The sequence below is a fragment of the Panicum virgatum genome, chromosome 8K (genome assembly GCF_016808335.1).
Source record: "Panicum virgatum strain AP13 chromosome 8K, P.virgatum_v5, whole genome shotgun sequence".
Lineage (NCBI taxonomy): Eukaryota > Viridiplantae > Streptophyta > Magnoliopsida > Poales > Poaceae > Panicum > Panicum virgatum.
Genome location: NC_053143.1, coordinates 20460004 through 20487605, shown reverse-complemented (window position 1 = coordinate 20487605; position 27602 = coordinate 20460004). Strand labels below are relative to the sequence as shown.

The 27602-nt window shown below is 43.7% G+C and overlaps 1 protein-coding gene and 1 non-coding gene across 2 annotated transcripts; one reads left to right on the top strand and one right to left on the bottom strand.

Annotated features, from left to right (window-relative positions):
• Positions 1 to 15213: 15213 nt before the first annotated feature.
• LOC120646534 lies at positions 15214 to 15321 on the bottom strand. The gene has a single exon (XR_005664439.1). It is a non-coding gene; the product is annotated as a small nucleolar RNA R71 (small nucleolar RNA).
• Positions 15322 to 23006: 7685 nt separating this feature from the next.
• On the top strand, positions 23007 to 23996 carry LOC120644169 (ethylene-responsive transcription factor ERF094-like). The gene has a single exon (XM_039920743.1). The coding sequence runs from the start codon at positions 23034 to 23036 to the stop codon at positions 23877 to 23879; it is 846 nt and encodes a 281-aa protein (XP_039776677.1). The 5' UTR covers positions 23007 to 23033; the 3' UTR covers positions 23880 to 23996.
• Positions 23997 to 27602: the final 3606 nt, after the last annotated feature.

Sequence of the window (27602 nt, the reverse complement as noted above, 5' to 3'; positions counted from 1 at the left end):
TTGGGATAAGATGAGCGAAAGATCCCCCAGCGGTAAGATTGAGATGGTGTGCAGAATCCTTGTCAAGACCAGCATAAAAATGCTGGAGCAATAAATGCACGGGTAATGACAAGTCTGGGCCTGATTTTACCAATAAGGTAAATCTAGCCCAAGCTACACCGATTGATTCCTTATCATTCTGACGGAAAGTTAAAATTTTCGTTCGTAAGGCGCATATTCGTGAAAGCGAAAAGAATGCAGAATAGAATCTGTCCCGAAGTTCAATCCAACTTCCATTCACACCACCTATGACACGAATGTACCATTGCTTCGTTTCTCCCGAAAGGGAAAAAGGAAACAATTTCCATTTAAGAGTTTCGTGTGTCATGCCCGAAATTTTCTTGCATGAACATACTTGCTCGAACTCGCGCAGATGATGGTAGGGATTTTCACAATCCCTTCCTGAAAAGGAATTTTCCAAAACAAAGGCTATGTAGCCTGAGTCGAGTTCATAGCTAGTAGAAAGAATTGGGTCAGCAAAGGGTTTTGGCTCGTAGAACTCGCTCTTGGGTGAAGAGAGCTATAAAAGGGATAGCTGCTCCATGGGTAGCGGGTGTTGAGGTAGAATCAAGGAAAAAGAAAAAAAAAGATATGATGACGACTGAGTCCGTAGATAATGTAGCTACCGTTCCCCGGCAACGGCGCCAGAAAGCTTGTTGGTATTTTGCAACGTCACGAATAAAATCCACAAGCGCATGGATACCGCTGTAGCTTTCACCCAAGAGTATTCTAGGGTATCGTATCCACTGAAGAACGTGAGTACGCTATCTACAAGTTCAGGCTCATCCAAGGACACACGCGCCGGTGTGGAGAAGACAGAAAAGAGGACTTTCTATATCTAGAATCTATGCCTAGAAGAAGAGATCACATCGCCGTTATACTTCGAGGTAAAGGTATCGACCGACTTATGCAAACCGGTAGTTCCAATATGTGCTCTATCTTATATCCGAACGTGGAGGATTACTAAAAGTCTTGAACAGGACTGTCACCACCTGCCGGCTACCTCTACAAACCATGGGACTATCAGACAACTGAGTGGTATAGTCCAGCCTAGACACCACGTCTACGCCTTTCCCTACTAACCTTAGCTCTGGCCAAGACTACCCTTTTCTATCCGGGGTCTTAAGCTAAGATCAAATGCTACTCGCTAGCATACACATCAACTAATATAAGGCAGAGATGACAACTTGCGATCTAAACTCTAATTCAAGTAAACAAACAAAGAAAGTCTCGAACACTTACAACCGAATAAGCATCCGTCGAGGTACAAGCGGAGAAGAGTGCCGACAGACCCGGCACTTCCCCCGACTCCTCCTCACTCTCCTCCTCTTCTTCTACACCTCCTAGTCTACCTAAGCATCTAGGATGAAGGCCTCAAACTCCATGGGAGAAAGGTGAGTTGAGAGGGTGTGATGTGTGTGTGTCCATTCCTCTACCCCCTCGCCTTGTATTTATAGGAGGGAGCCACGGGCTGAAGCACCAGGAACCGACTTAAGCAACCAGCAGGGAGGCGCCACGTGTCGAAGCTGAGGCGGTGGGGCCCATGGGCCTGGTCGGCCGACCAGTAGGTCGGTCGGCCTACCAGGTGGGCCAACCGCCCCCAGCTTCATCCAGCAGGCTATCCTGGGCCTCCTTGTCTTAACCCATTTGGGCTTGGCCTGTGTTGAGTGGTATGAATCTGGGTTTTTGGGCTACACTTGGTCCATTTGAGCCTGAATCGGTGCTCTGATAATTTTTGCGATTTATGTCGAGCCAAAGTGTGCTTGAAACCTACAAAATTAGTTTAAAAACACCTGCACACATTCTCAAGAACCATATGTGGAATTTGTTAATACATAAACCCTATGCTAGCATTTATTCCACTTTGTGGTTCCCTTTTGTGCAGGAGTTGACGGTCAAAATAATGACCGTCAACAGTCGCGAGCCCAACTCAGAAATTTCAGCAAACAAAGACCAACCCACGGCTTTCCAAACACTCACAAATTCAGCATTCATACCGGTCTTTTCCAGCAGGTCATTGTCGAACTCCCTTGTATGACCGAAGGTCCGAGCCTTCAGGATGTTGTAAGCTTGGAGTTCTCGCTCTCCTCGAATGTCGAGGTGCGAATCATCCGGCGCCTCCTCCTCTTCTTGTTGTGCTTGCTACTCTTCTAGCGCCTGGGATTCGGCCTGCTCATCTTGATGAGTGTAGCTTGGCATGGGGGTGGACGAGAGATGCGAGCTTGATCGGCTTGAGCTAGAACCAGTCACCTTCTTGAGTGCTACCAACATCTTCCTTCCGATGTTCCTGAAAGACATTGCAACGAACAAACAAACCTAACACTCAGAAGGATTATGTGAGAGTTAGTGAAAATCAAGTCAGCCGTCCGAGTGTTAGTAGTCCTTGTGGGGCATGGTTGCCTCTCACAAAAATCGTTCTTGTGGGTGATAACACTCCACAAAATCATTCTTGTGGGTGATAGCACACCACAAAACCATTCTTGCGGGGTAGTAGTACCACCACAAACACGTTCTTGCAAAGAGAAGAAGATAAACACGAAATGCAAATGGGATGCCAATAAGAATGCAAAAGAGGGAAATCTTTTTCTTCTTTTTCTTATGAACTTGGAGAGATACAAGAGCAAAGAGAGCAGAGGAGGGAAGAGAACGAAATGGAACTAGTGGAACTCGGGCAAGGGTAGTGCCATGGGCTCCCTGTGCACCGGTTCTTATAGAGGGGTGCCACCCCTGAGTCGGCCGACCAAGGGGTCGGCTGGCCTGTGGCTGGCCCAATTTTTCTCCCACTTTTTCAGTGATGGTTAATGATTGCCAAATGGTCCAAAAATGCAAGAATGAGTGCAGGGGTAGGCCGGTGCAGGCCTAGGAGTGGCCCCAAATGCACTTGGACATGGAAATGGTCCAAGTTCATGCATGCACTATGCTCCAAATTGTTATGGCTGCCATTTTCTTCCAAAATTGCCCCTTGGGCGCTTGTCTAATTCCAAGGCTCATGAGGATTTATGATGCAAAAGATGAGAAAATAACACATGCAAGGGTTTTCATGTAAAGATGCAACGTTTATGCAAGAATCAAATGGAATTGAGAGAAATTCAAACATGCAATGGTTGAAATCAAATATGAGATAACTACCGATTTACCTGTCTGCAAGGGTTCAAAATTTAGAGTCTTCTGAATGAGACATTTTATTCCGTCAACCTTGATTGGCTTGATGAAACAATTCCAAAGTGCGACACCGCTTCATAAAGATTGTCGGAAAAATTCATACCTTGATGTGGTGTCTGGGGTACTCGGGATTATCATTTGGTCCTCTTTTGATCAGGTTGAACTTCTCATGATACATATCATCTCGTGGTATTGCCCTTGAAGTGTTAGAAATTACTTACCTCGATTGCATCGTGATGTGGTTGCTTTCTCGGTTGATGAAGTGTTCATTGCTATTGGTGATCAGGCAACGGCAATAGATCACTTCTTCAAACAGAGAATTCGAGCCTTTTCCAAGGTCGGATGCAATCATGATCGATTCAACTGCCGAAGTGTTGACTTCTCGAAGTCAAGAGTGCCAAGTCACGCTTGTCTTGAAGTCGACTCAGATTCGTCGTGGAATTCACTGGCGAACTGAAATTGATCGGAAACTACCCCTATCTTCACACCTAAAGAAGACAGCATGGTTATCCTGCCAGATCACTGGCCACTAACCATAGAAATTTTCTTTAAATAAATTCTTTAACCTATGACTTCCTCGGCAACGGCGCCAAAAATACTTGTTGATGTTGTTGACGCTCCTTAGCACCCCAATTTATATACCGCAAGCGCCCGGGATCGTGTAGCTTTTCCCTTAGAGTATTCGCCCAAGGTTTATCAATCCGTGGATCGACAAAGAACTACCCAAGGTTTTCCATCTAATCTAATGGATCTATCCTAACATGAAGCATGAATTGCACATATAGAGTAACCTTTAATAGATATGAGTGTTGTGTAAAGGTTGATCTCATCCGTGAACATAGGCGTAACAATAGCAAAACCAAAGACATGACTAGGCCTATTGTCATCTAGTTGTAGTTCAAGCTAACAAGCAAATAAATCATGCATCTCAATCAATGGCATCTTTAAACCCAAAATCTCCAATCTGATCCTTCGATACCCCATCTACTTAAAGCAACGCCCTGTCACGACGCCCCCCTTTGGATGAAAGCACCCTGAAGCAAGTCGAACCCCCTTTGGTAGTTCCGCCATGAACCTCTAGCCACCATGACTACAAGATTATGCTAAGCGATCTATCTCGATAATAGATCTAGGATGAAGCAAACCCAAAGAAAAGAACAAAATCGAAAGAGAGAACATGGTCGCCAAAAGATTCGGAAGACATGATTATCATTACTCACATAATAGATTCGTTTGGATCGTCACCACCGAGTACATACCATTGACGACTCCAACTAGCTCATGAACTCCATCATGGCACAACCACGCAGGGAGGCCATGGAGGCTAGGGGCGGCCTAAGCCATCTCCTAGACAACTTCGAAGACTTGCGGCGGCCGTCGTCTCCCTCCGGTCTTGGCCCTAGGTTTTTTTCGAGTTCTGGGTGGATGGATGCCGCGAGTTGAATAAGGTGCGAGCTATTTATAAGCCGAGGAAGCCACCGGTCGAAGGGGAGGCCGAACCGCCTCGGAAACGGGCTAGGCCGGCCGGCTCATGGGCCTAGGCCAGCCGGCCTACCCTCTTTCGGGCTCACCTCGGTCTCATCTTTCGCGTGTAGACTCCTCGCATCTTCTAGAGTTTATGTCCTTCACGATTGCACCCCTTTGGACGTCGTTATCTTGGAGATATCTTCGAGGAAAGGATAGGATAGGGAATCCTTCCTTAAATCTTCATTTGCTTTTCTTAATCCGGAAGTATCTTGATCTCATCTTTGTGGGCTTGGTCCTTTGGGCTCACTTGGAGGATGGATGTGCATGAATGGGCTTCGAATCAACATGGTTTGGTCCTTCCTTTGGGCTTTGGCCTTCGTCTTTCTCCGTGTTAGCGCTTGATCACGGGCCTCGTCATTTCATGCTCCAAAATAGGCCAAGAACCTGCAAAAATGAAGTTCCTCCAAAATATATGTGCAAATGTGAAAATGAATAATAATTAGGTCGGGGTTAGGACGGTTAGTGATTTTGATATTAAATTCATGCCATTATCAAGGATAAACAAGGGATAAAGTCGGTACTTAAGGAGCGCCAACATTCCCCCCATGCTTAAACCTTGCTCGTACTCGAGTAAGTCCAGGAGCTTTGCTTATAAAGAAATCAGCGTTGCCCCTCAATGTCCTCTCTGCACTTAGTCATACATAACAAGACATATTGCTCTCTCAAGTATTTAGCATTTAAGTTCATGTTGTGACCGGCTAGTTTTTCATTATGGAAGATAGACTAGCAATTAAAGAACAAGCCACAATAATAAATAAATGCAATGCTCTCAAACTTAAGCGAACTTCAAACCTTTACCTTGTTTCATCGTGAAGAGTTTTCAAAAGAATGCATATCAAACATAAGTGAGGTTCTCTTGCAAAAGATCATGGAAATACTTATCTCATCAAGTCTCTCAAGCCTACATTAGATTGTCTTCAACCTATTCTACTCATATATAAAAGTGGAAGGCTTATGTGGAGCTCGGTAGGTAAAAACAATCCTAGCAAAACATTATATCTAAAATATTGTCAAACTAAGAGAGAGATCTATTGGATTTATTGAGACTTGTCAAAAAGGCCATTGGAAAATAATGTTGGAGAGGGAGAAAGATGAAACACACACATTTAGATAGGTGGACATGTGCAAGTGTCAAATGGATGATCCCGAGACACAAATGAAGTTCTCGTTATCGGATTGCACATGGTTGGAAGATTTGAGTATGAAATAATTCTTCAAAGTAACTTGGAAAATTAATGAAGCCAAAAAGAGCTAAGGAGCATTTTATTCTTCTCTTTTTTTCTTTCATTTTTCTTTTCTTTTATCCTTTTTTTTATTTTTCTATTTTTCTCTTTCTTTCTTTTTTTCTTTCTTTTTGCTCCTTAGAACTTTTGATAACATAGAATACTTACCCAGCCATCCCCCCATGCTTGAACGAATGCTCGTCCTCGAGTATGAATAGTGGGAGAACCAACTAGCTAGGGTAAGTATCTCAAATTCACCTTCTTCTTCGTAGAACCTCTTGAATCTCTGGGGAGCCTTGTCTCCCAAAACTTTTCTTTATATGGTGCCCTTGATTCTTTTGATTCCGTCGAAATGATAATCCATACTCCAGCGAGGTTTGCAAAATTTCCGAAGTAGAAACTCACAATGCATGGATAAATAGGCTAGCAGAAAGAAGGTTACACCAAAAAACGGAATGACCAGCTTCTTAGTCTCGTACCAAAGAAATCAATCTTAATCCAACTCATCAAAATATAAGTTTCCAATCTAAAGGTTTCATCATGAAAGAATATGTATGTATAGGCTTTGGTAGGTAGAACTTTGTAAGAGATTCACAAATGTAGATAGCATAGGAATTAAGTTTTCAAATTAAACAACACAAGGTGTAAGGTCATCGGTAGAATAAAATCAAAGAGCAACATAGAATATGTGGGTCTAGAATTTAGTCATTTAACCTCCACAAATAAAAGAGCCGATATTTAATCATTTTAATTCCATTTAATTGAGAGCAAATGGTCAAGTCATATACAACATAGCGTAGGTAAAACAAAGCAGCAAATTTCATCACTTTTCCATAAGCAAGAGCATATAAGAATATCATCGTGGTGAGCTCAAGGTGACGGTGGTTATCATTCATTGAAAACAAAAACAAATCTAGGTTGTACTCCTAGTAGCCATGTTATTATATGGAGAGATATACAAAGGTTGCATCTATGGTTGAAGGCATATATGTACAAGCATTTAGAAAAAGAGAGAGTGTAGGAAGAATTACTGTCCTTCTCGATGCTCGTAATGAAGTGTAGCGCGACCTCCCCCATACTTAAGCATTGTGCTAAGCATGGAAGAAGAATCATGAGCATCTTGTGGAAACCGTGATTATCTTACTACATGAGATCTTTCTTCCTTGTCCACGAAATCCTCCCCCATGCTTAGCAAGATGCTAGGCGTGGAAGGAGAAAATAGACCAGCTTGCAATTCTTGAAGTCCTTCCCTCATGTGTATGAATATCATCTTCAATGTATCTTCACCTTTGTTGCCTCAATTTTCCTTCAACTTCTTCTTGTACAAAGTCATGGTCCCAATCATTGCTTCACGTCGTCGTCGCCTCCTTCAATTCCTCGTTGTCCCATTGCTGCCTCATCTTCATGAATTTTTCTTTCAATTTCCAGAACAGAACGTGTACTGAAACATTGCTCCATTGCGAAGTGCACGAATTTTCCTTTCCAACGAGTCCTCATTCGCCGAAAATTGATTCCGAACAAGAGAGTTATGTCCATTTCGTCCCAGCGCTGCAATCTGTCCTGACGAATTTCAGAACGCGCAACGTTCAATGTTCTTGCCATATCTCCTTGTACGGGTCTTCAAATTCATTGATCTTGGATGCATCGGAACGGAAATTTCAATGAGCTTCTGAATATCAACTTTTTCTTCCTTGTACATCTCTGTTCATGTGCAAAATTTGATGAAAACTGCTGGGCTTGCTCTCGAACTTTGGAGGTGTTGACGAATTTGATTTCTTCTTTGATCACGAATTCATGGGAACGCTTTGTCATGCCTGCAAAACAATCAAGTGCACACACTACCCCCGGGGTGACGGCCGGGAGTAGAGGCAAATGCCAACAAACCAAGCATCCCTAGACTCAACTTGTGGCATGAACAATGGAATGGATGCAAAGTGCAAATGCAAAGTTAGCAAAAACAAGTGTTAGCAAGGTTGAAAGGACCTTTCGATGTTGTTCTGCAACTAGCTTATTCAAAAACAATTGCTAAGAGTGACAAAAAGCCTTCGCGACACTTCATAAGAAGTGAGGCTTTTGTCAATGAAAAAGGTTATTTATCGAAAAGGACCAAGCAACCGAGCTAACAAGGTTTTAGAAGTAGGTTTATGGGTTTCCTATATTTTTTTGGTTTAAAAAAAAAATTTTGAAGAGAGAGTGTTGGGTATAGAAATTCTATCTAAGGTGGTTTTTTAAAAAAACTAGAGAGAAACAAAAGTTAGATTTTTTTTTGAAAGAAAAACATAACCTATGGTTTTTAGGATTGCTCTATGAGTGGTTTTCCTACGGGTTTTAGGATCTCAAAAGCGAGGCTAGTCAATGTTTTTAGAAAAAGTTTTTTTAATGCAATGTGCAATGCAATGCAAGGGTGAGACGAACAACATGGTATGTAATGCAACACGGGGTGGTTGAACAAAATGATATGACATGATGAGGTGGTCTAAAACAAAACAAAAAGTTAGCCTAAGTTAACAAGCCACAAGTTTAGAATCAAAGGGTGGTGCAACACTTCATATTTCCCTCTAAAAGGACACAAATAAAAAGACTCTAAACACTAATAGGCACACAAAAAGGTCTACAAGTTTTCCAAGATCAAATAACAAAGTCCCTCAATAACATTTAGAATGAACAACATGAAGTTGCGGTTTTTGTTAGAGCAATGGTACAATATTACTTGATATTCCGATTAAAGAGTGCAATGTAGACGGTCATATTAATATATATAAAATAAAAGATCGGGTTGCCTCCCACAAAGCGCTTCATTTAAAGTCATAGAGCTCGACTTTCTTACCTTCAAATTGATGCGAAGCCATGGTCCTTCATGCAAGAGGTGAAGGTGTTCCATGCAGCTCTTATTCCACTTCCCATGTTGGACATGATCAATCACGCTTAATGGAAAACTTTCCCAATCGTCTCTCACATCATTGTCACCTCCTTCTTTGTTGTCCTTCGTCGCTACCTTTCTTTTCACAGATTTTCCTCTCTGTCCAGATTGGGAGTTGCGCCAACCAATTGATCCAATGCAAGGTGCACGAAATCTTCTTTCCAACAAGTCTTCATTTGCCCAAAACACATTCCAATTGGGGGAGTTATGCCCCTTTTTCCCCGTCATTGCAATCTGCCCTGTGCTGATTTCAGCATGTGCGTCTCCGATGTTTGAGACATAGCTCCTCCCGTGGGTCTTCAATTGCATCGATCATGGATGCATTGAACCGAGGACTTGGTGGAGATCCTGAATATTCAACTTTCTTGCATTGTAAGTCTCTGGACTTGTGCACAAAATTGATGAGGCTCAGCGACGTCCGTTCTTTAAACTTGAAGATGTTGATGATGGTGTTCAAAATTTTGGACACGGTTTCCCTCCTCATCATTTGAGTTTCATGTCCTGCATGGTTAGTGAAATTCGGGGATTCTCCCGACATGTGCTCTTTTAGGGTCATGAGCTTGACCAAGCGCAAAGCAAGATCGAAATTTGCAATTATTTGTAAACATATGCAACATAATCACATCCTCAATTAAATTTCATCAACAAGGCATGGTGTAATTAAATGCAGCATGTGTTTCTTGCATAGCGCGGAGCTCATTATTAGGCAGAGGTTCTTTAAGCATGAAATCAACATTCTCAAGAAACTCTAGCCTATCATCATGAAAAGAACAAGGCATAGAATTTAAACTTTCATTCCCACTATCGGTTCGAGCATGAGATTTTTAAAGATTATCAACAAAACCAATAGAAGCTTGAGAATTCAATGTATACCTTAGCTTTGGAGCTTTTTCATACTCATTGGAGTCGTGGTGCTTTGTGCGAGATGTCATCTTGATGCACTCTTCGTGGTCCGTCGTGGTTTGCTTCTCACGTCTCCATGTGTTGAATGTTGAGCTCTTGTAATCCGTCGTGGTTTGTTTGCAACATCTTCATTTGTCGAAGGTCGACCGCTTGTGCCTTCATTTGCCAATGTCATTGGGGTTCTTCCTCTACTCCAAGTCTCTTAATTTTATCATTCACGCTTGATGAAAGCATCGCCCAAGCTCCCCTTCATTGTTGTCATCGTCATCTTCTCTATCTTGTTCTCATCGCGTTGCTCCTGCCTCTTCTTCGTAGAATATCTCCTGTATACTCAACAGAACATATACCAAAATATAGATCTATTGAACTGTTTATGAAATTATCTTTCCAACGAGTGGTCATTCATCTTAAACCGAGTCCAAACTAGGGAGTTATGCCCGTTTCACTTTTGGCGCTGCGTGCTGTCCAGAAATTTTCAGAGTGCACACCATTCAATGTTCTGGACATAACCGCTTGTAGGAATCTCCGGTTGACTTGGTTCTTGATTCGTTGGAACGGGAACTTCGTGGAGCTTTTGAATATCCAAAAATATGCTGCTATTTGCTTCTGAGGTCGAGCTGGACATTGATGAGAACAATATCTTCTTGTGAATTCATCCGAAGATGTCAATGATCTCGATCATGTGGTCTTTGGAACATAGTGTCATGCGTCCCTAGGCTTCAAGGTCATCACCATTGATTACCAGCAAATATCACGGCTTCAATGATGTGTCTTCTCCATTGTTCTTGCTCTACCCAAGGTGTCGGGATTGGAAGATGCTCCTGTGCTTCGTGTTGATGATCCGAACGGTTTCCTTCCTTGATAGCATCACTCGATTAGAAGTATATCGAGCATCCCACTGGAGAGCATAGGTGGTGTCATGGTTCTTCTAATCTTGTTGCTTCCAGCTTTGGTCAACTTCAAATCATCATCTTTTGCGTACACAGCCTTCCAATCATCCTTTGACATCGTCATCACCTTCTTCGTCGGTTGCTACTGCCTCTATCCTCGTTGAATTCCCCTTCATCCAGTGCAGAACATATACCAAACTTCTGTTCCATTGCAAGGTGCATCAAATTATGTTTCCAACAAGTGGTCATTCGCCCTAATTGGACTCCGAATAAAGAAGTTATGCTTCTTTTATTACGGCGCTGCAATCTGTCCAGAGGGATTTCAGAACGCGCAGCGTTGAAAGATTTTAACATAACTCTTCACACCGATCTCCAAAGTTGATGGTTCTTGATCCGTTGGAAAGAAGACTTGATGGAGCTTCAAAATAATCTATTATTTGCTCATGGTACTTCTCTGATCTTGGATGAAAAACTCATCACAACAGTAACACTTCATAGATGATGATGATCGCACAATTTTCTTCGCGGGCATGCTTCATACCTATTGCTTGAACAAACAATTCTTCCCAAAAACATTAGTCTTTAAAATTAATTGACACGGAGGCGTACCTTATTTATCATCTTTTGCTTTGGGGAGTGCGGACTCGATAGCGGATGCTGGGCCACTAACAAAAGTTTGCACCTACCACTAAAGAGCGAATCTTGATGTTGTTGCCGTCATGTCGATGTGCACGTTGTCGATGTTCCATGTCGAGGCTCCTCGATCATCTTGTTGCCGATTGTTGAAATTTGTTGAAGTGGATTATGGACTTCTCGATGTCCAAGTTTGGTGTCTAGCTTTTTCCACCTACTTTCAAGGACACAAAAAAGAAAACAAGGGTTAGTCCAAAATTAGGGTTAGTCCAAAAAAACTAGATAGATTGCCCTAGGATTCAAGATGCCGATCCCCGGCAACGGCGCCAGAAAAGCTAGTTGATGCTCCTTAGCGCCCCAATTTATATACCGCAAGCGCACGGGATCGTGTAGCTTTTCCCTTAGAGTATTCCCCCAAGGTTTACCAATCTGTGGATCGACAAAGAATTACCCAAGGTTTTCCATCTAATCTAACAGATCTATCTTAACATGAAGCATGAATTGCACATATAGAGTAACCTTTAATAGATATGAGTGTTGTGTAAAGGTTGATCTCATCCGTGAACATAGGCGTAACAATAGCAAAATCAAAGACATGACTAGGCCTATTGTCGTCTAGTTGTAGTTCAAGCTAACAAGCAAATAAATCATGCATCTCAATCAATGGCATCCTTAAACCCAAAATCTCCAATCCAATCCTTTGATACCCCATCTACTTAAAGCAACGCCCTGTCACGACGCCCCCCTTTGGACGAAAGCACCCTGAAGCAAGTTGAGCCCCCTTTGGTAGTTCTGCCATGAACCTCTAGCCACCATGACTACAAGATCATGCTAAGTGATCTATATCGATAATAGATCTAGGATGAAGCAAACCCAAAGAAAAGAACGAAATCGAAAGAGAGAACATGGTTGCTAAAAGATTCGGAAGACATGATTATCGTTACTCACATAACAGATTCGTTTGGATCGTCACCACCGTGTACATACCATTGACGACTCCAACTAGCTCATGAACTCCACCATGGCACAACCACGCAGGGAGGCCATGGCGGCTAGGGGCGGCCTAAGCCATCTCCTAGACAACTTCGAAGACTTGCGGCGGCCATCGTCTCCCTCCGGTCTTGGCCCTAGGTTTTCGTCAAGTTCTGGGTGGATGGATGCCGCGAGTTGAATAAGGTGCGAGCTATTTATAAGCCGAGGAAGCCACCGGTCGAAGGGGAGGCCGAACCGCCTCGGAAACGGGCTAGGCCGGCCGGCTCATGGGCCTAGGCCTTCCGACCTACCCTCTTTCGGGCTCGCCTCGGTCTCATCTTTCGCATGTAGACTCCTCGCATCTTCTAGAGTTTATGTCCTTCACGATTGCACCCCTTTGGATGTCGTTATCTTGGAGATATCTTCGAGGAAAGGATAGGATAGGGAATCCTTCCTTAAATCTTCATTTGCTTTGCTTAATCCCGAAGTATCTTGATCTCATCTTTGTGGGCTTGGTCCTTTGGGCTCGCTTGGAGGATGGATGTGCATGAATGGGCTTCGAATCAACATGGGCTTTGGTCTTTCCTTTGGGCTTTGGCCTTCGTCTTTCTCCGTGTTAGCGCTCGATCACGGGTCTCGTCATTTCATGCTCCAAAATAGGCCAAAAACCTGCAAAAATGAAGTTCCTCCAAAATATATGTGCAAATGTGAAAATGACCAATAATTAGGCCGGGGTTAGGACGGTTAGTGATTTTGATATTAAATTCATGCCATTATCAAGGATAAACAAGGGATAAAGTCGGTACTTAAGGAGCGCCAACAGATGCCTACCAACGTCACCACTGGAGATCAGCGGTGGCATCCGCAGACGTCAATTGGGTGGCAGGTATTTCATGGGCCACGAATGAATCCGCAAGCGCATGGAGTACCGCCGTAGCATTTTACCTGAGAGTAACCCGGGGTGTCATTTATATTTCCGTAGGGAAGACGGCGGTGTATGGAATTTAATCAACTTAGGAGAAACCACTATGGATTAATGTCAATGATCCGAACAGGGGAATAATATTCATGGTAAAGGGGGGTAGCGAACAAACAAGCACAACTTGATAATATGCCTAGGACATCGGAGAGGGAAGAGCAAGACCGAGGGTAACTAGAGCCATAATCTACCATACTCTCATGAGCAAACTGAACTGAGTCATTCATACACAAAAGAAAAGCCTGATCAACGGACTAGGGAGACTGCATCCAGATGTACAGAAGGAACCTGAACATCCGACGGCTTTATGTACCTCCTACTCCTCTACCCGAACGTGTAGGATTACTCGGGCTCGGACAGGGCTGTCACCACCTGCCGGCTACCTCTACAAACCGTGGGATAGAGTCGCATTCAAACGTGGTCATCAACCCAGGCACCACGCCTGCGCTTACGGGCACCACTCTAGCCTTGCGCAAGAACACCCTTGTCTATCCGGGGACTTAGTTCTAGAGCACCCAATTAAGGAAGATGAAATAAAGCCATGATACATGAACTAGTCTATGCATATGAATCACTCAAGACAATCAAAGCTCACAAGGATCACATACACAACAAGAGCATATGAACCAGAGTACTGAATAAATAAATGAGCATCTAGTCCAAACTCAGAGAATTACATAAAGAGAAGGTAAAAGACATACCAGAATCTCCATAAAGACTCTAAGACCTCGAACTACTACTCGAACCTGAACTCCTATAGTCCTAAGACCTCTACAAGAGAAGCTAACTACATCTTGAGAGAGTAACTTGATTGGTTGATGATCTTGGATGTCTTGAAATGGAGCCCCTCCCCTCATATATATAGAGGGGAGCCACCCTCTCCTCGGCCAGAACTTCAGCTGGGAACCCATTGAACCGACATTGTGAGCCAATCAGAGAGTGCCATGTCGAAGCTTGAAGGTGGTGGGGCCCATGGGCTGGTTGTCCGACCAGGTAGGTCGGCCGGCCTCCCAGTGGGCCTACCGACCTTCCTCTTGTTCAATTGGGCTGCTTCTGATGTTTACTTGTTGATGGTCGAGGTTTGGGCCCTTGTTCTGTTGAGTTTCTTCTCTGGTGGGCCTTTTGATCCATGTGAGGCTCGTGTGGCGATATCGGATTGGTCGGTGTTTGCTCCTTGGCCAAAAAGGCTATGATTGCCCTCCATTTTCAGCTAAAACCTACACTCATAGAAATCTAGAGGGACATGTGGAATTCGGTGATTTATTATTGGCATGAGTGTAAGAAATGCAAGTTCATCCATTTATTATGGCAATATTGACGCTTAGAAATGGTCGTTAGTGAGCGTCAACAGTTACATAGGCAAAAGTTATGAACAAAATCGAAATTGGTATTCGCTTGTTAAATAGGCTAACTTGGCTTTGTTTTCTGTCTTTCGTTGATATGAAAACAGGGTAGTGTATGACCGGTTTCGACTTGCCGCAAAATTTCACGCCTAATCCAGAGTCACTCTTGATAAGATTTCGTCCTTGTGGCGTGCCTCCTCAGATCTCACTCTCGGCAGCCGAACCAGTCATCCAAGCACCGTCAGCTTCTCGAGCTATGGCCCAGAAGACACTCCGTGATTACTCCACTCCTTCTGCTAACCAAGTTCCCACAGGACCTGAGGTTAACACTGGGGGAGAGAATTTCGAGATCAAGACGGGTCTTATCACGATAGTGCAGGCCGGCCCTTTCTGTGGCAAGGCCAATGAGGATGCCAGTGCTCATCTCCAGTAGTTCTTGGAGCTCTGCAGTACTTTTGTTATCAAGGGAGTATCTCAGGATGTGATCCGGCTCCGTCTATTTCTGTTCTCTCTTCTAGGGAGAGCGAAGCAGTGGTTCTATGCTAGCAAGACCGTTGTGGACACCTGAGATAAATGTGCCAAGGTGTTCCACGTGAAGTTCTTCCCGATGGGAAAGATCAATGCTCTTCGTAGGAGGATTTTGAGTTTCCAGCAGGCATCAAATGAGTCAGTTCCTTGATGCTTGGGAGAGACTTCAGGAGTACATCCTTGTGTGTCCGCATCATGGAATGGACAGTTGCCTCATTCTTCAGAACTTCTACAACGGGTTGACTCAATCTTCCTGTGATCATGTGGATGCCGCTGCAGGTGAAGCTTTCTTCTCGCTGATCATTGAACGAGCTACAACATTAATCGAGAAGGTAGTGTCCAACCAAGGTAGGAGTGATGATCGTCTCCAACCATGTCAGCGAGGCATGCACTCCGTCAAGGAGACTGACATGCTCGCTATGAAAATTGATCTCCTCCTCAAGAAATTTGAGGATTATTCCCAAGACATGGCTCAGATGCAGACACTTCAAGCCTTGGAAGCTCGCATGACATGCGAGATCTGCGGGAATGTTGGACATTCAGGCAACAATTGCCCAGAAACCCAAGAAGAAGGCACGTATCTTAATGGCAACAACAACGGGTTTCATCCACAAGGAGGTCAGGGGCGGAATCAACCACGCCCATACTATCAAGGAGGTAATGGAAATTCAAATTCTTTCAATCCTAACCAGCCTACCTTGAGGGATCATGTCTACGGCCAAGTGAAGATCAATGAGTCCCTTCAGAAGAAGTTGGCCGCTAATGACAAATCCATGGAGACCATCCTTACCAAGATGAACGGCTTCTGCACTGCCATCAAGAACCAGCTGAGTTTCAACAAAATGCTTGAAACTCAATTGGCTCAGCTGGCCGCTACTATCCCTGCCGCTGAATTAGGAAAGATCCTAGGGCAACCCGAATCTACCCTAGAGAACGTCAACACCATGACCGCTAAGTGAGAGAAGCCATCTAGCAGATCACCATTCACCAGCTATGCAGAGAAACTCACGCGACCAAGAAGGAGCACATGGGGTGAACTAGCAGCCACGATACGAGAGGATCCTGGAACTCCAGTGATCAATTGCTCGATCTTTGATTGCGACTTCGATCACGCTCTGTGCAATCTTGGAGCTAGTGTCAACATCATGCCCAAGGTAACATTCGAGAAGCTCAGCTATCCGGTATATTCCCCTACCACTATGTGTGTGCAGCTGGTGGACTCTACTGTGAGGTATCCCGAAGGAGTCATGGAGAACCTCTTGATAAAAGTCAGGAACACTTTCATACTTGCGGACTTCATGGTCCTCGATATGGAGGGAGATCTCGGGTTTCCGCCCATACTTGGGCGACCATTCCTGAGAGACTCAAATGCCAGAATTGATGTCGAATCAGGAAAGATCAGCCTCCACATCATGGGGAAAACCATGAAATTCAAGTTTCAGAACAAGAGGGAATTATTTCTGATTCACAAGGATAGCGAAAAGCAAGGGTTACGGGCTGAACCCGGTTGAAATAATTGGGACATTCATCACTTTTCTTCCGAGCCTACCTGGGAAGATTGAGAGATTCATGATCCCCCAACTGAGCCAGTAGAAGACGACCAGAAGATCCCTGACTTCATCACCAACACCATTTGGAAAGATCTGGAGATCTTCTACCCTACACCCGAGGATCCTACTCCTGCGCCACCTACGCCACCAAAGAAGACCAAGAAGGTGTGGCGCAAGAAGAAGAAGACGTCATCACCCGCTACTACTTCTCCAGGTACGGACGAAATGACCTCAACCTGATCAGGTATGGAGAAAGGTCCTGCTTTTCGGATCCTAAACCAAGAGCTAGCTTGGAGAAGGTTCCCTCCCCTAAGTCAACTGTATCCCTTTATTTGCTTTTCGAATAAATTTGATAAAAACTTTCAAAACAAAATAAATATTTACTGCTTTATTTCTCATTTATCGTGCGCGGTAAGAATGTTTTAACTTCTCATGAAAGTTGAAAGGATGAGTTTTGTTTTGTTCTGCCTTACTTGCCTGATATGTCTAGTTTTTGGCTAAAGAGTTCTCTTAAGTTTAAGTCCGTTGGCTATGTTAAACTCTTTGCCATGAACCTGAAAGTTCTTTGGGTTGCATATGATTGATCTGAGTCTAAGTTGTTGTGAGTATAGATATGGTAAATGAAGCTATGCAACCTTGTTCTAGTGATGCTTGAAATCTGTAGTTTTTATTTTCAAAAAGTTCAAAAAGGCAAGTTCCTCAGTGATAAGCAAAGTCCTACCAGAGCCATATATCATACACCAGAAAACTTTATACATATGTTGCTTGTCATTCTGTTGAGTTTTGTTAAATATTGTGACCCTAGTGAGAATCTCTTCATGTTTTCTCGGTCATAAGCACGTACACATCCCTATCCACTTGCAACATTCCAACACTGGGAATTAGCTTCACCATCATCCACCAATAAATACTCCATATTTTGGTAAACTTTTTCTTAGAACATCCCTGAAATAAAATATAGTATTAGATTATGGTTGCCCCAAAAAGAGAAAAAATGGCATGCCAAAGAAGCATGGCCCAAAAAAAAAGAGAGACAAAGAAAGGGGTAGCCATGTCTAAGAAAAAAATAAAAATAAAAAGATATATATCAAGGGATGATAAAAGAAAGAGAGAACCAATACTTCAAGGAGTAAGCCACACCACTATTCATTTATCCATCCGTCCACACACTTGCACCTTTTATCGCGATTGCATGACTTGTTTCTCCATGGATCCGCACAATATATGGAAATCAAGTATGCTCTGTTCTTACCCTACACTGAGCTCCACAAAAGCCTTATCCATAGTAGGGAAGACCGAAGGCAAGTACTTCCCTGGTGAGGACAATAAAAGTTGAGTGCTTCAAGAGAATCATTTTGGGAAACTTAGCCATGTTTTCAAAAATCTTTTTCAAAAATATCTCCAGATGGATTGCAGATCTATAAACAAGTAAGTACTGCTTTGCGAACCATTCTAACTCTCAACAGCCCAAGACGAGGAGACAGCTAAAAAGCCCCATGGATGAGTAAGGGACTAGAGCAAAGGTATGAGAGCCAACTCATTTAAGCTTACGGATGAATATCTTTGCTATAGACTATGACATGACAGGTAGGTAAGAGTCAAAGTGATTTTCTGATCAACAACCTGATTTGTCCTACTTTGCTTGGGACGTGCAAAGGACAGCATGGGGGATCTTGTTGACGCTCACTAACGACCATTTCTAGTCGTCAACTTGATCAGAAAATCATGAGAGTTTGCATTTCTTGCACGCATCTTTGTTCAAATAAACCTCTAAACCACACTTCACCTTTAGAAAAATGCAAGTTGTGTTTTTGAGCTAATATGCAGGTTGGAAGCACACTTTGGCCCGATATAAAATCACAGAAAATATCAAAGCGCAGATTCAGGCTAATTCGACCAAGTGTAGCCCAAGAACCGAAGCAAATCTACTCAAGACAGGCCAAGCCTCGATGTTAGGATAAAAGGAGGCCCAGGACAGCCCAACCCCCAGCAGGTGGGGGGGTTGGCGGCACCAGGTCGTCGGCCAACTGACCCGCGGGCCCTACCGCCTTCAGCCAGCTACGTGGCAGTCCCCCATTGGCTCCCTACGTTGGTTCACCGAGGAATGCTGGCTTCTCACCCGTGGCTCCCTGCTATAAATATGAGGGGAGGGCGTGAGAATGAAGACACACACACACACCACACCCCTCACTTACCTCATGATCTTTCTTGCTTTGTCTATAGGCTTAGTGGAGTTTAGGAGAAGTCCAGGAGTCATCTAGTCCCCGGAGTTGCTCGGGAATTCTGGTATGGGTTCATCTCTAGTCCTCTCTTGTAATTCTCGGTCATTTGTAATCGAATTAGACTATGGTTACCGATATCTGCTTGAAGTATGTTCTGAGTTATCGGATATATACTTCGTGATCTGGTTGCATTATTATTCGATGCTTGCATTGCATGATCGCCCTGTGCCTGTGATGGTTAACATATTGGCCTTAGAACTCTGGCAACTGTTTCAATATTCGTATATTTTCTCTAGTGTGATGTCTGTCCATCCGGAGGGTAGGGGATTCGCGCGAAATGCTAGAGTATCACTTACTAATGTAGATGTGGTGTCTAAACTAGCTAAATATTGCTGGATGTCAACCCTTTCCCACAGATTGAGAGGTAGCCGGCAGGTGCTGACAGCCCTGTTCGAGCCCTAGTAATCCTTTACATTCGGATTGGGGGGTAGGAGGTACATAAAGCCGCATAGGTGAACAAGTTTCTCCCGTCAGCTATAGGAGTTGTCTCCCTGTTGTACTAGTTTAATCTTTGACAATCTAGCCATAAGATAGTATAGATATAGCTAGCCTAGTACATCTGACTCGAGCTCTAACTTCTGCCTTTCTCCCTGCCTATAGCATCTTTTATTTATTTATATCTGAGGGTAGTTTGTGTGTCTGTGTCACGCTACCTCCTACCATGTTACCTATTTTATCCCTATTTGTGCAATTGAATATCCAATCTAGATCAGTTCATTAACTAGCCTATGTACTTTCATTTGCCGCCTTTCCTGTGGAAATATAAATGACACCCCAGTATACTTCTAAGTAAAATGCTACAGCGGTATTCCCTGCACTTGCGGATTTATTCGTGGTTCATGAAATATCTGCCACCCCCTTGGCGTCTGTGGGCGTCGTCACTGTTTGCTCAGTGATGACGTTGGTAGGCGTCAACATGTAGGCGCCTCCAGTTCCTCTGAGTTGGCGAAGCGGCTAGTAAAGCCACCCAAGCCGTCGGTGGTGTAGACCCAAGAACCGAAGATGATGGTGTCAGACCCGCGGCAGCGGGACTTCTCACATGCATGGAATATTCTAGAGGAAGGGATAACGCATGGATGTACAAGGAAACTACCCAACCTCGTTGGAGTAGGACTCTAATAGTACTCGGCTAGGACTTTCCATGTAACCCTGTCCCTACAGACTATATAAGGACGGGCAGAGACCCCTCCAAAAATATCTCGACATCTAAGGCAATACAAACCAACGCATAGAACGTAGGGTATTACGCTCCGGCGGCCCGAACCTATATAAATCTTTGTGTTTCTTGCACCATCGCATTCTGATCTTGGCGAGTCCCTACCTACAATCAATCTCCTCGGGGTATACCTTGGAGAGCATGGCGGTTAAACACCGACAGCTGTCGGTGTTTAACCGCCAAGCCTACTACGGGTATCCTCGGAGTAGTTGATTGTATGTAGGGACTCGCTGAGATCAGGAATACGATGGTGCAAGGAACACAAAGGTTTAGACAGGTTTGGGCTGCCAAGAGCATAATACCCTACGTCCTGTGTGTTTGTTTGTATTGCCTTGAGGATTGATGGAGATTCGTGATGTTTTGAAGGGGTCCCTGCCCGCCCTTATATAGTTTGGGGAGACAGAATTATATAGAAAGTCCTAGTAGAGTACTATTGGAGTCCTTCCCAATGAATATAGGGTAGTTTCCTTATAGCGACTAGTCCTACTTCTATACGAGTAGTTACAATGCGGTAAGTCCTATCCCATACGATACTCCTTACTCTAGAACATTCTACGCCTGTAAGTAGTCCCGTCGCCCCGGGTCTGACATGCACGCTGATAGAACTTAAGCTCCTCCTCACGCCGGAGCTTAGCCAGGTTATCCCGTGCTGTCTCTAGTTGTTCCCGTTCTCCATCAGTCAACAACTTGTTTTCAGTTGTAGTATCCAAGGTTGTAGTGATTGACTGACAGTTCTGTTTCTACATTATATACAACCCATGTTGATGACCTGCCCACCCCCTTAGTTGTTTTCGCAAGGCCCCTATTTCCTATTCCAGAGCTGCACTGAATTTTGACCATGTATTGGTTTATTCCAAATTTCCGTCACTTGAGAGAGAGAGAGAGGGAGAGAGAGAGAGAGTGGGAGAACCATCCTATAGGGGTATTGCCAACCAGTTCAAAATGGAACTTAGATGGTTAGATCTGGTGAATAATATTTTGCCACCGTCTGGGTTTATCCTTAGGTTGCTTAGCGATCATCTTGCACCGATGCCACAAGCTGCATTCAGGCAGGTACACTTGCTATGCCATACGCCTACATGAAACTGGTGCAGTGGCGTATGATGAGACTCCTCGATCCAGTGCGTGTACAATTATGAATGGATACTTGAATTCCCATTCGATAGTCATTAGAACCCTATCTTACTTCTCGAATGTGGGATCTTGTAGTGAATTCGCACAGGTATACTGTCTACCAGTCAAGTCAAATTCCCTAAGATCAAAGCTGTCTATGACTGCATTGAACAGGAAAGGCCATCGAGCATTAAAATTATTTTTATTTTTCTCCTTACTATGTCTCATAATATTGAAGTCGCCACCAATTAACGTGGAATAGGGATTTTCTCTTAACTGCACGCAAAAAATTATTAACGACCAAAATATAAAATGCCACATGCTAATGATATGCTTTGCATATGATTTAAGATTAATTATCTTTCTAAACACAGAGATGTAACATAGGAGGCCACAAAACACTTCAATTTTTCGTAACTCTTAAATGTGCAAAGCGCAAATATTTGCTTAAATATTGGACATCAAAATAAATGTGTTAGATCCATGTTAAATACTCAAGTGGTATACCAAACCTAGGTAAGCCCGAACAATCTCTCAGTTAATATACTACTACTAACAAGAATGTCACTGTCCAATTGAAGTGTAAGCACTACTGCCATGTTAAAAGATATATGTCTTATTTGGTTAGAACTGGATTTAGTTCTATATATGTTGAAAGAGATCCATAGATCAGTAGCAGCTGCTTCCCGGAACCAGCATATATCACATCGTAAGCAAAATAAATCCAAACAACTCTTATTTAAATTTCTTAACCTTTTTCTTTCTTCCTGGTCCATCCACATTATGGTGACGTTTCAAATTCTTGAGCTTGTCGAATCAATATGCTAACATACCTTTTCCTATTTTCCAAGACCCTTCTTTAATCTGTCTCGTCTCTTGTGCTGCAAAGTGCAAACAGTTTGTAGCGCCTGGGTTCCCCTCGATCCACAGATATTAGAATTTTTAGCATTCAAAATTTATATACAAACAAATTGATATTAGCGATTGTATTTAGCAAAAAAAAGACATACATTAACCGCAGTTCTGTAATCTTGGTGACTAATTGAGGGCACAACAAATTTTTCCCTTCCTCCTTACTCTGTCTCACACATGTCCTAGAAAGCCTCACATTTGTGGATGGAGGGAGTGCAATACATTATTTATTTTAATATTGCATTATATGTTCTATGTAATGCAAATCTTCTGAACAACATTTGTACACTAAACACGCATTTGATTTACCCTTTTTTATCATCTGCTTGACCTTTCAAAATCCTGATATGCTCTGTAAAAGGAAACCAAGGGAGTATTTGAGATCAATTAAGTTAATTAAATGTTTGTATAGTTCTTTAATAATACATACAGCAGAGGATTATCTCTTCCGGATATTTCTTGCCGGAACAGTACAACAGGAGAAGGAAGCAACCATAGAAGCAGCGGTGGTGACGCTGGCAGAGCTTGTCGCATCCAGCCGCCCTACGTCAGCCGACGTTCCCGTGAGCGCTGCCGTCGAGCTGACCTCTCGGTGCCAACAAGATATGGCGGGCCCAACGCCGGAAATTCCACATCAGCCAACGACAAGTCAGATCCGAACACCCTTCAGCAGCTCATCACGCCTGCAAACCAGGAGGCTAAAAACCTCACTGCTCGCACACTATCGAAGTCTATAAATCCTGGCGCGTCGTCTCCCACCGCCGGCTCGACAAGCAAGCTTCTTCTACCCTTCTTCCAGCTCCAGCACACTCACCAGCCACAGACCACGGCAGAGCTCCAGATGGAGCAGGGGAATAATCACACATCCTCCGCCTCCGGCATCTACGACTCCGCCGCAGCTCCAGCCGCCGCGCCGCTCCCGTTCGACGCGGCCGATGGCGCCGACGACATGCTCCTGCAGCTCGACGCCTTCGTCCTCGGCACGGACGCCGCCGGGGACAGCTCCGATTGGCTCTCCGCCTCGCCCTCGTCGTCCTCTGACGCAGCAGTGGTGCCACTGTCGCCGAGCACGCCGGAGCAGCGGCGGCGGCCGGACGCGGGCGCTTCGCCGCCGGGCGAGAAGCGGCCGGCGACTCCGGCCTTCATCGGGGTGCGCAAGCGTCCCTGGGGCAAGTTCGCCGCCGAGATACGGGACTCCACGCGCCGAGGCGCCCGCGTGTGGCTCGGCACCTTCGACACCCCCGAGGCCGCCGCGCTCGCCTACGACCAGGCCGCCTTCTCCGCGCGCGGCGGCGGCGCCGTCCTCAACTTCCCCGTGGACCGCGTGCGGGAGTCGCTGGCGGCGCTCGCGCTCGCCGGTGCGGGCGCCGGCGGCTGCAGCGGCTCCCCCGTCCTCGCGCTGAAGCGGCGGCACTCCAAGCGCACGCGCAGGCGGAAGCACCAGCTCTCCCCTGCGACGTCGACGGACAGCAGCGGCAGGAACCATCTCGACCCGGTGCAGCAGCTTGAGCGCCAGCGCGCCGACGCGTCTGCTGTGCCGGTGCCGGAGCCGGAGCAGCGGGTGGCGGCGCTCTGCCAGTGCCACTGCCGCGGCGGCGGAGTCGTGGAGCTGGAGGACCTCGGCACCGATTACTTGGACGAGCTCCTCCGAGTGTCGTCGGACTTGGAGTGTGCGTTGATACGTTGAGAGCATTGAGGCCGGTCGCCGTCGTCGCCGTCACCCTCACAACGCTCCATCGCATCGCACGGCGACCCGATATTATTGTAAATTTCCAAATTAAGTAGTCGACCCGATTGTGCTCGTTGGCACACGTTATTATCATCTTGCTTTGTTTAACTTATGCATACCACCCACTAACCAAACATAGACTCTAATACTTCTCTTATGAATGCCAATAGCTTAATACGAATGGGTTCCATGGGACATGACATGACACCGCATGAAACTTTTTTAAACTCGAGAAATCAAGAGGAAATGAATTCACCATATAATAAGGTACTCTCCTTTTCATCATTATTACTGGATATATATTTAATTTAAAAAATAAACTGATGAGCGAGGATGACAAATCCACTTGTACCTTAATTTTCCCTCTCTCAATCGCTTCTATTGGCCGCAAATGCCGTATGAGCCATGAGGCCAAGTAAAGGCGCAGTTTGGGAGGGCTTCTCCCAAAACAGTTTCATCAGAATTAGCTTCACCGGCTCCTAGTTCATGTTTTGTTCATTTTTACCTGGGTTTACAAATCAGCTTCACACTACACAGTATCTCGATTTGTACAAAATAGGTGAAGCCGAAGCGGGTAGAAGTCCTCCCCAACAGGCCCTTAAATTGGCAGATTATTAGGACTTCAACCAAAGAATGCCACTTTGAGGTACCATGCAACCATCCTCTCACAAAATGAAGTTGATTAGTGCAGATTACATATGTAGAGGTGGACAGGTGGTAAAGAGTCTTAAAATTTGACTTGGATTATTTTAGGATCGGACTCTAAAAGTATCGGGCTCTAATCTTATATAATTTTAAGCTAAAAGTATATAATCACCAACTTTAATTGTGAAGAGGTTACTAGGGGCCATGACCCATTAGCACCCCTATACATACGTTTCACAATATGCCTGAACCCATTGGGCTCTCGTACAACTCTTGCAATTAAAGAGGTATTAATTTACCCATTGTCCCGTATAATATGGAAAAAGAATATATTTCAGGTGTGAGCTGAAACTGAAAAGATGTCCTTGTCTACTAGTGTACTGCAATTATGCAAGGCAAGCTAGCAGTCCTCCAGGATTTGCAGCGATATTCAAAAGTAATACTAGTATATACTTTGTTAAAAGCTAGTTGTAGGAACAATGCTACCAGACAACAACTCAATTAGTGTCCCAATCAATATAATACTGATACCAAAAGGTAGGTTAGTAGTACTCAACAAAAGCAATATAGCGTTCGAATGCAGGACAAATAATACTACTATTTTCATTTATATTATTGTCCTGAAGGAAGCTGTCATGTTGAGGAATGAACATGACAGATTCTAAAATTGTACCTTTAAATAATATAGCATAGATAAATACTACTAAGGACAATTTTTTTTGGACATCTTACCTTAAGTTTCCATAGTTGGTTCAAATTACATGCCTGTGAAGACGGCGAGGTTGTCTCAGCTCATAATATGCCAGTTATTATCTACTCCCTCCGTCCCAAAAAAAAAACAAGTCATTCTAGAATTCAAAGTTATCCTAGAAAACAAGTTATTCAACCTTATTGAGAATTTTTACAATGATTGAACAAATGAGAGCCGTCAACTGGATAGAATCATACAGTGGCCAAGGTAGGAATTACCTGAAAGTACCTAGATTAAAGTACCCGGTGGTACGAAAATGTGGGACCAAGTATAAAAATATGGGACCAAGTAGCGAAAAAGTGGGATCCTATACTAATTTAATTCAATTTTTCATAGATCAACGGCAAAAATAAATTTAAGGGAAAAGTACCACAAAGTACTCTATGGTACTTTACAATCATTGTAGCACAGTTCATTGAGAGAGTGCATGTGCATGTAAGAATTAATTATTATCAAATATAGATAATAGATATAGGTAAGTATGATTATTTTACATTCTTGTTAATATGTCCTAGATTTTAAAATGTTTTTTAATTTACAAAGAGAGTAAGAATGTTGCATCTAAAAGTATTTACATAGGAGGATGTCTTAAGTGGCCAGCCAGTAAAAAATAGTTAATCAAAATCAAGGATAATTAGTTTTTGTATATTTTAAATTAAATGAGATTAGGAAAGTTTATTGTAACTAGAGGTGGTAACAGGCCATGCCCTAGTGGCATCTTCACAGCCCAATAAGGCCCTTAAATTATTTAGCTCAAAATTGTATAAGATTAGAGCCCGACCCTTTTAGGGCTCGACCTTTAGATTTTCTAGTTCAAAATTTTGGGCTCTTTACCATCCCTAATTGTAACTATAGTAGTATACATTTCGAGGTACCCCACAAAGATTGTTCATTTAGGTAATTTCAGACATATTACTAATAATGGAAAATGAGCATGTTACTTCTAATTAACTATAACAGTTGTGATTGAAGACTGTGTTGTTTATTTGGTTCCCTAGATCCTCAACAAATGCAAATGCAAATGCATTTGAATGAGAAAAGTAACATGTACTTAAATATTTGATTAGCTCCGTCGTGCCCTTCTCAATGCAATTATTTTTTGGTATTTGATATTAATTCAATTAGAAAAAATTTACTATAATCTAATAGAAACAGTTTTTGTCGGTCAAAATTTGAAGGCTAAACGAACTGTCTTTGCGGGACGCAGGGCTAGATGTGAAGATGGTAATGATATGTAGCTTCACAAACTTTCATAGCCAACAACTTCAACTAAAAATGTGCATAAGGGACAAAAAGTCATGAAAACGGGTGTAGGAACTCCAGGGAACTGCACGCTCCTCCATGTCACACAGCAAGCAGACCCTCAAAACCTCCTCCGTGGTAGTGGGTACCTGTTATCGCCATAAATTAACAGGATTAATTTATGCGCCGAAAGCAAGATGGGCTCAAAGCAGAAGACTAAGAAGATTTGTAAATCGGCTCCTGCGTGAGCATCTAGGCCACATGGGCCATGTATCCTTAGATTTAGTTTAAGATTAGAGATAGAGTCCGATCTGGACAAGATTAGTTTAGATTGTTTCCCAAGTCTCCGGACTATAAATATATATCCTTTATTATTCGTAAAGGAGAAAGGAGAGCGTCATCACGTCTCGCAAACAACAACTCTCGGCGCATCGCCACCCCTAATCCTAGGGTTTCATCCAAGTAAGTGACATGCTGCCCTGATCGCTTCTTGCGATCAGGGCAGTATTGTTCTTGCTTTTACCTTGGTATTACTCGTATTGAAGCATTTTTTATGGCGAGTAGTACTAGTTATCCTGATGTTCGTAGCATGGGTTTTAGTAGATCTGTTGTGCTTCGTTGCTTATCATCTACGAATATCATGTTGTCTCTATGCAGTCACGTTTCAATCTCATGCTAGTTCTTGTCGCATAGAATTAGTTGCACAGAGGCAACACCCTGCTTCTTTTATGCTTTATCTTAGCCTTGATAGGGATTGTTCCGGGAATCGGCTCTTGCTAGTTCTTAGGCCTCTGTTTTGGGTTGTGGTTTAGTTGTCTGTTATGTTCATTAGGCCTAGTCACGTGTAGGATGTTCCGATCTAGCAGTGAAGCTGTTACCATTGTGGATTAGATCAATTAGATTTAATTGAAGCAGTTTTTATAGTTATTTTCTTTATTCATCAATGTCCGGATAGACACAGATCCAATCTGACACCGGGACTCGATCGGCTCTTTAAAGCCGATGCAAGAGTCGTCCCGGGGAGCCGACCACGGCTCGGACTT

Bases quoted from the DNA above. Each gene is read 5' to 3' on its own strand.
- LOC120644169 (XM_039920743.1), top strand. From the start codon at position 23,034: ATGGAGCAGGGGAATAATCACACATCCTCCGCCTCCGGCATCTACGAC.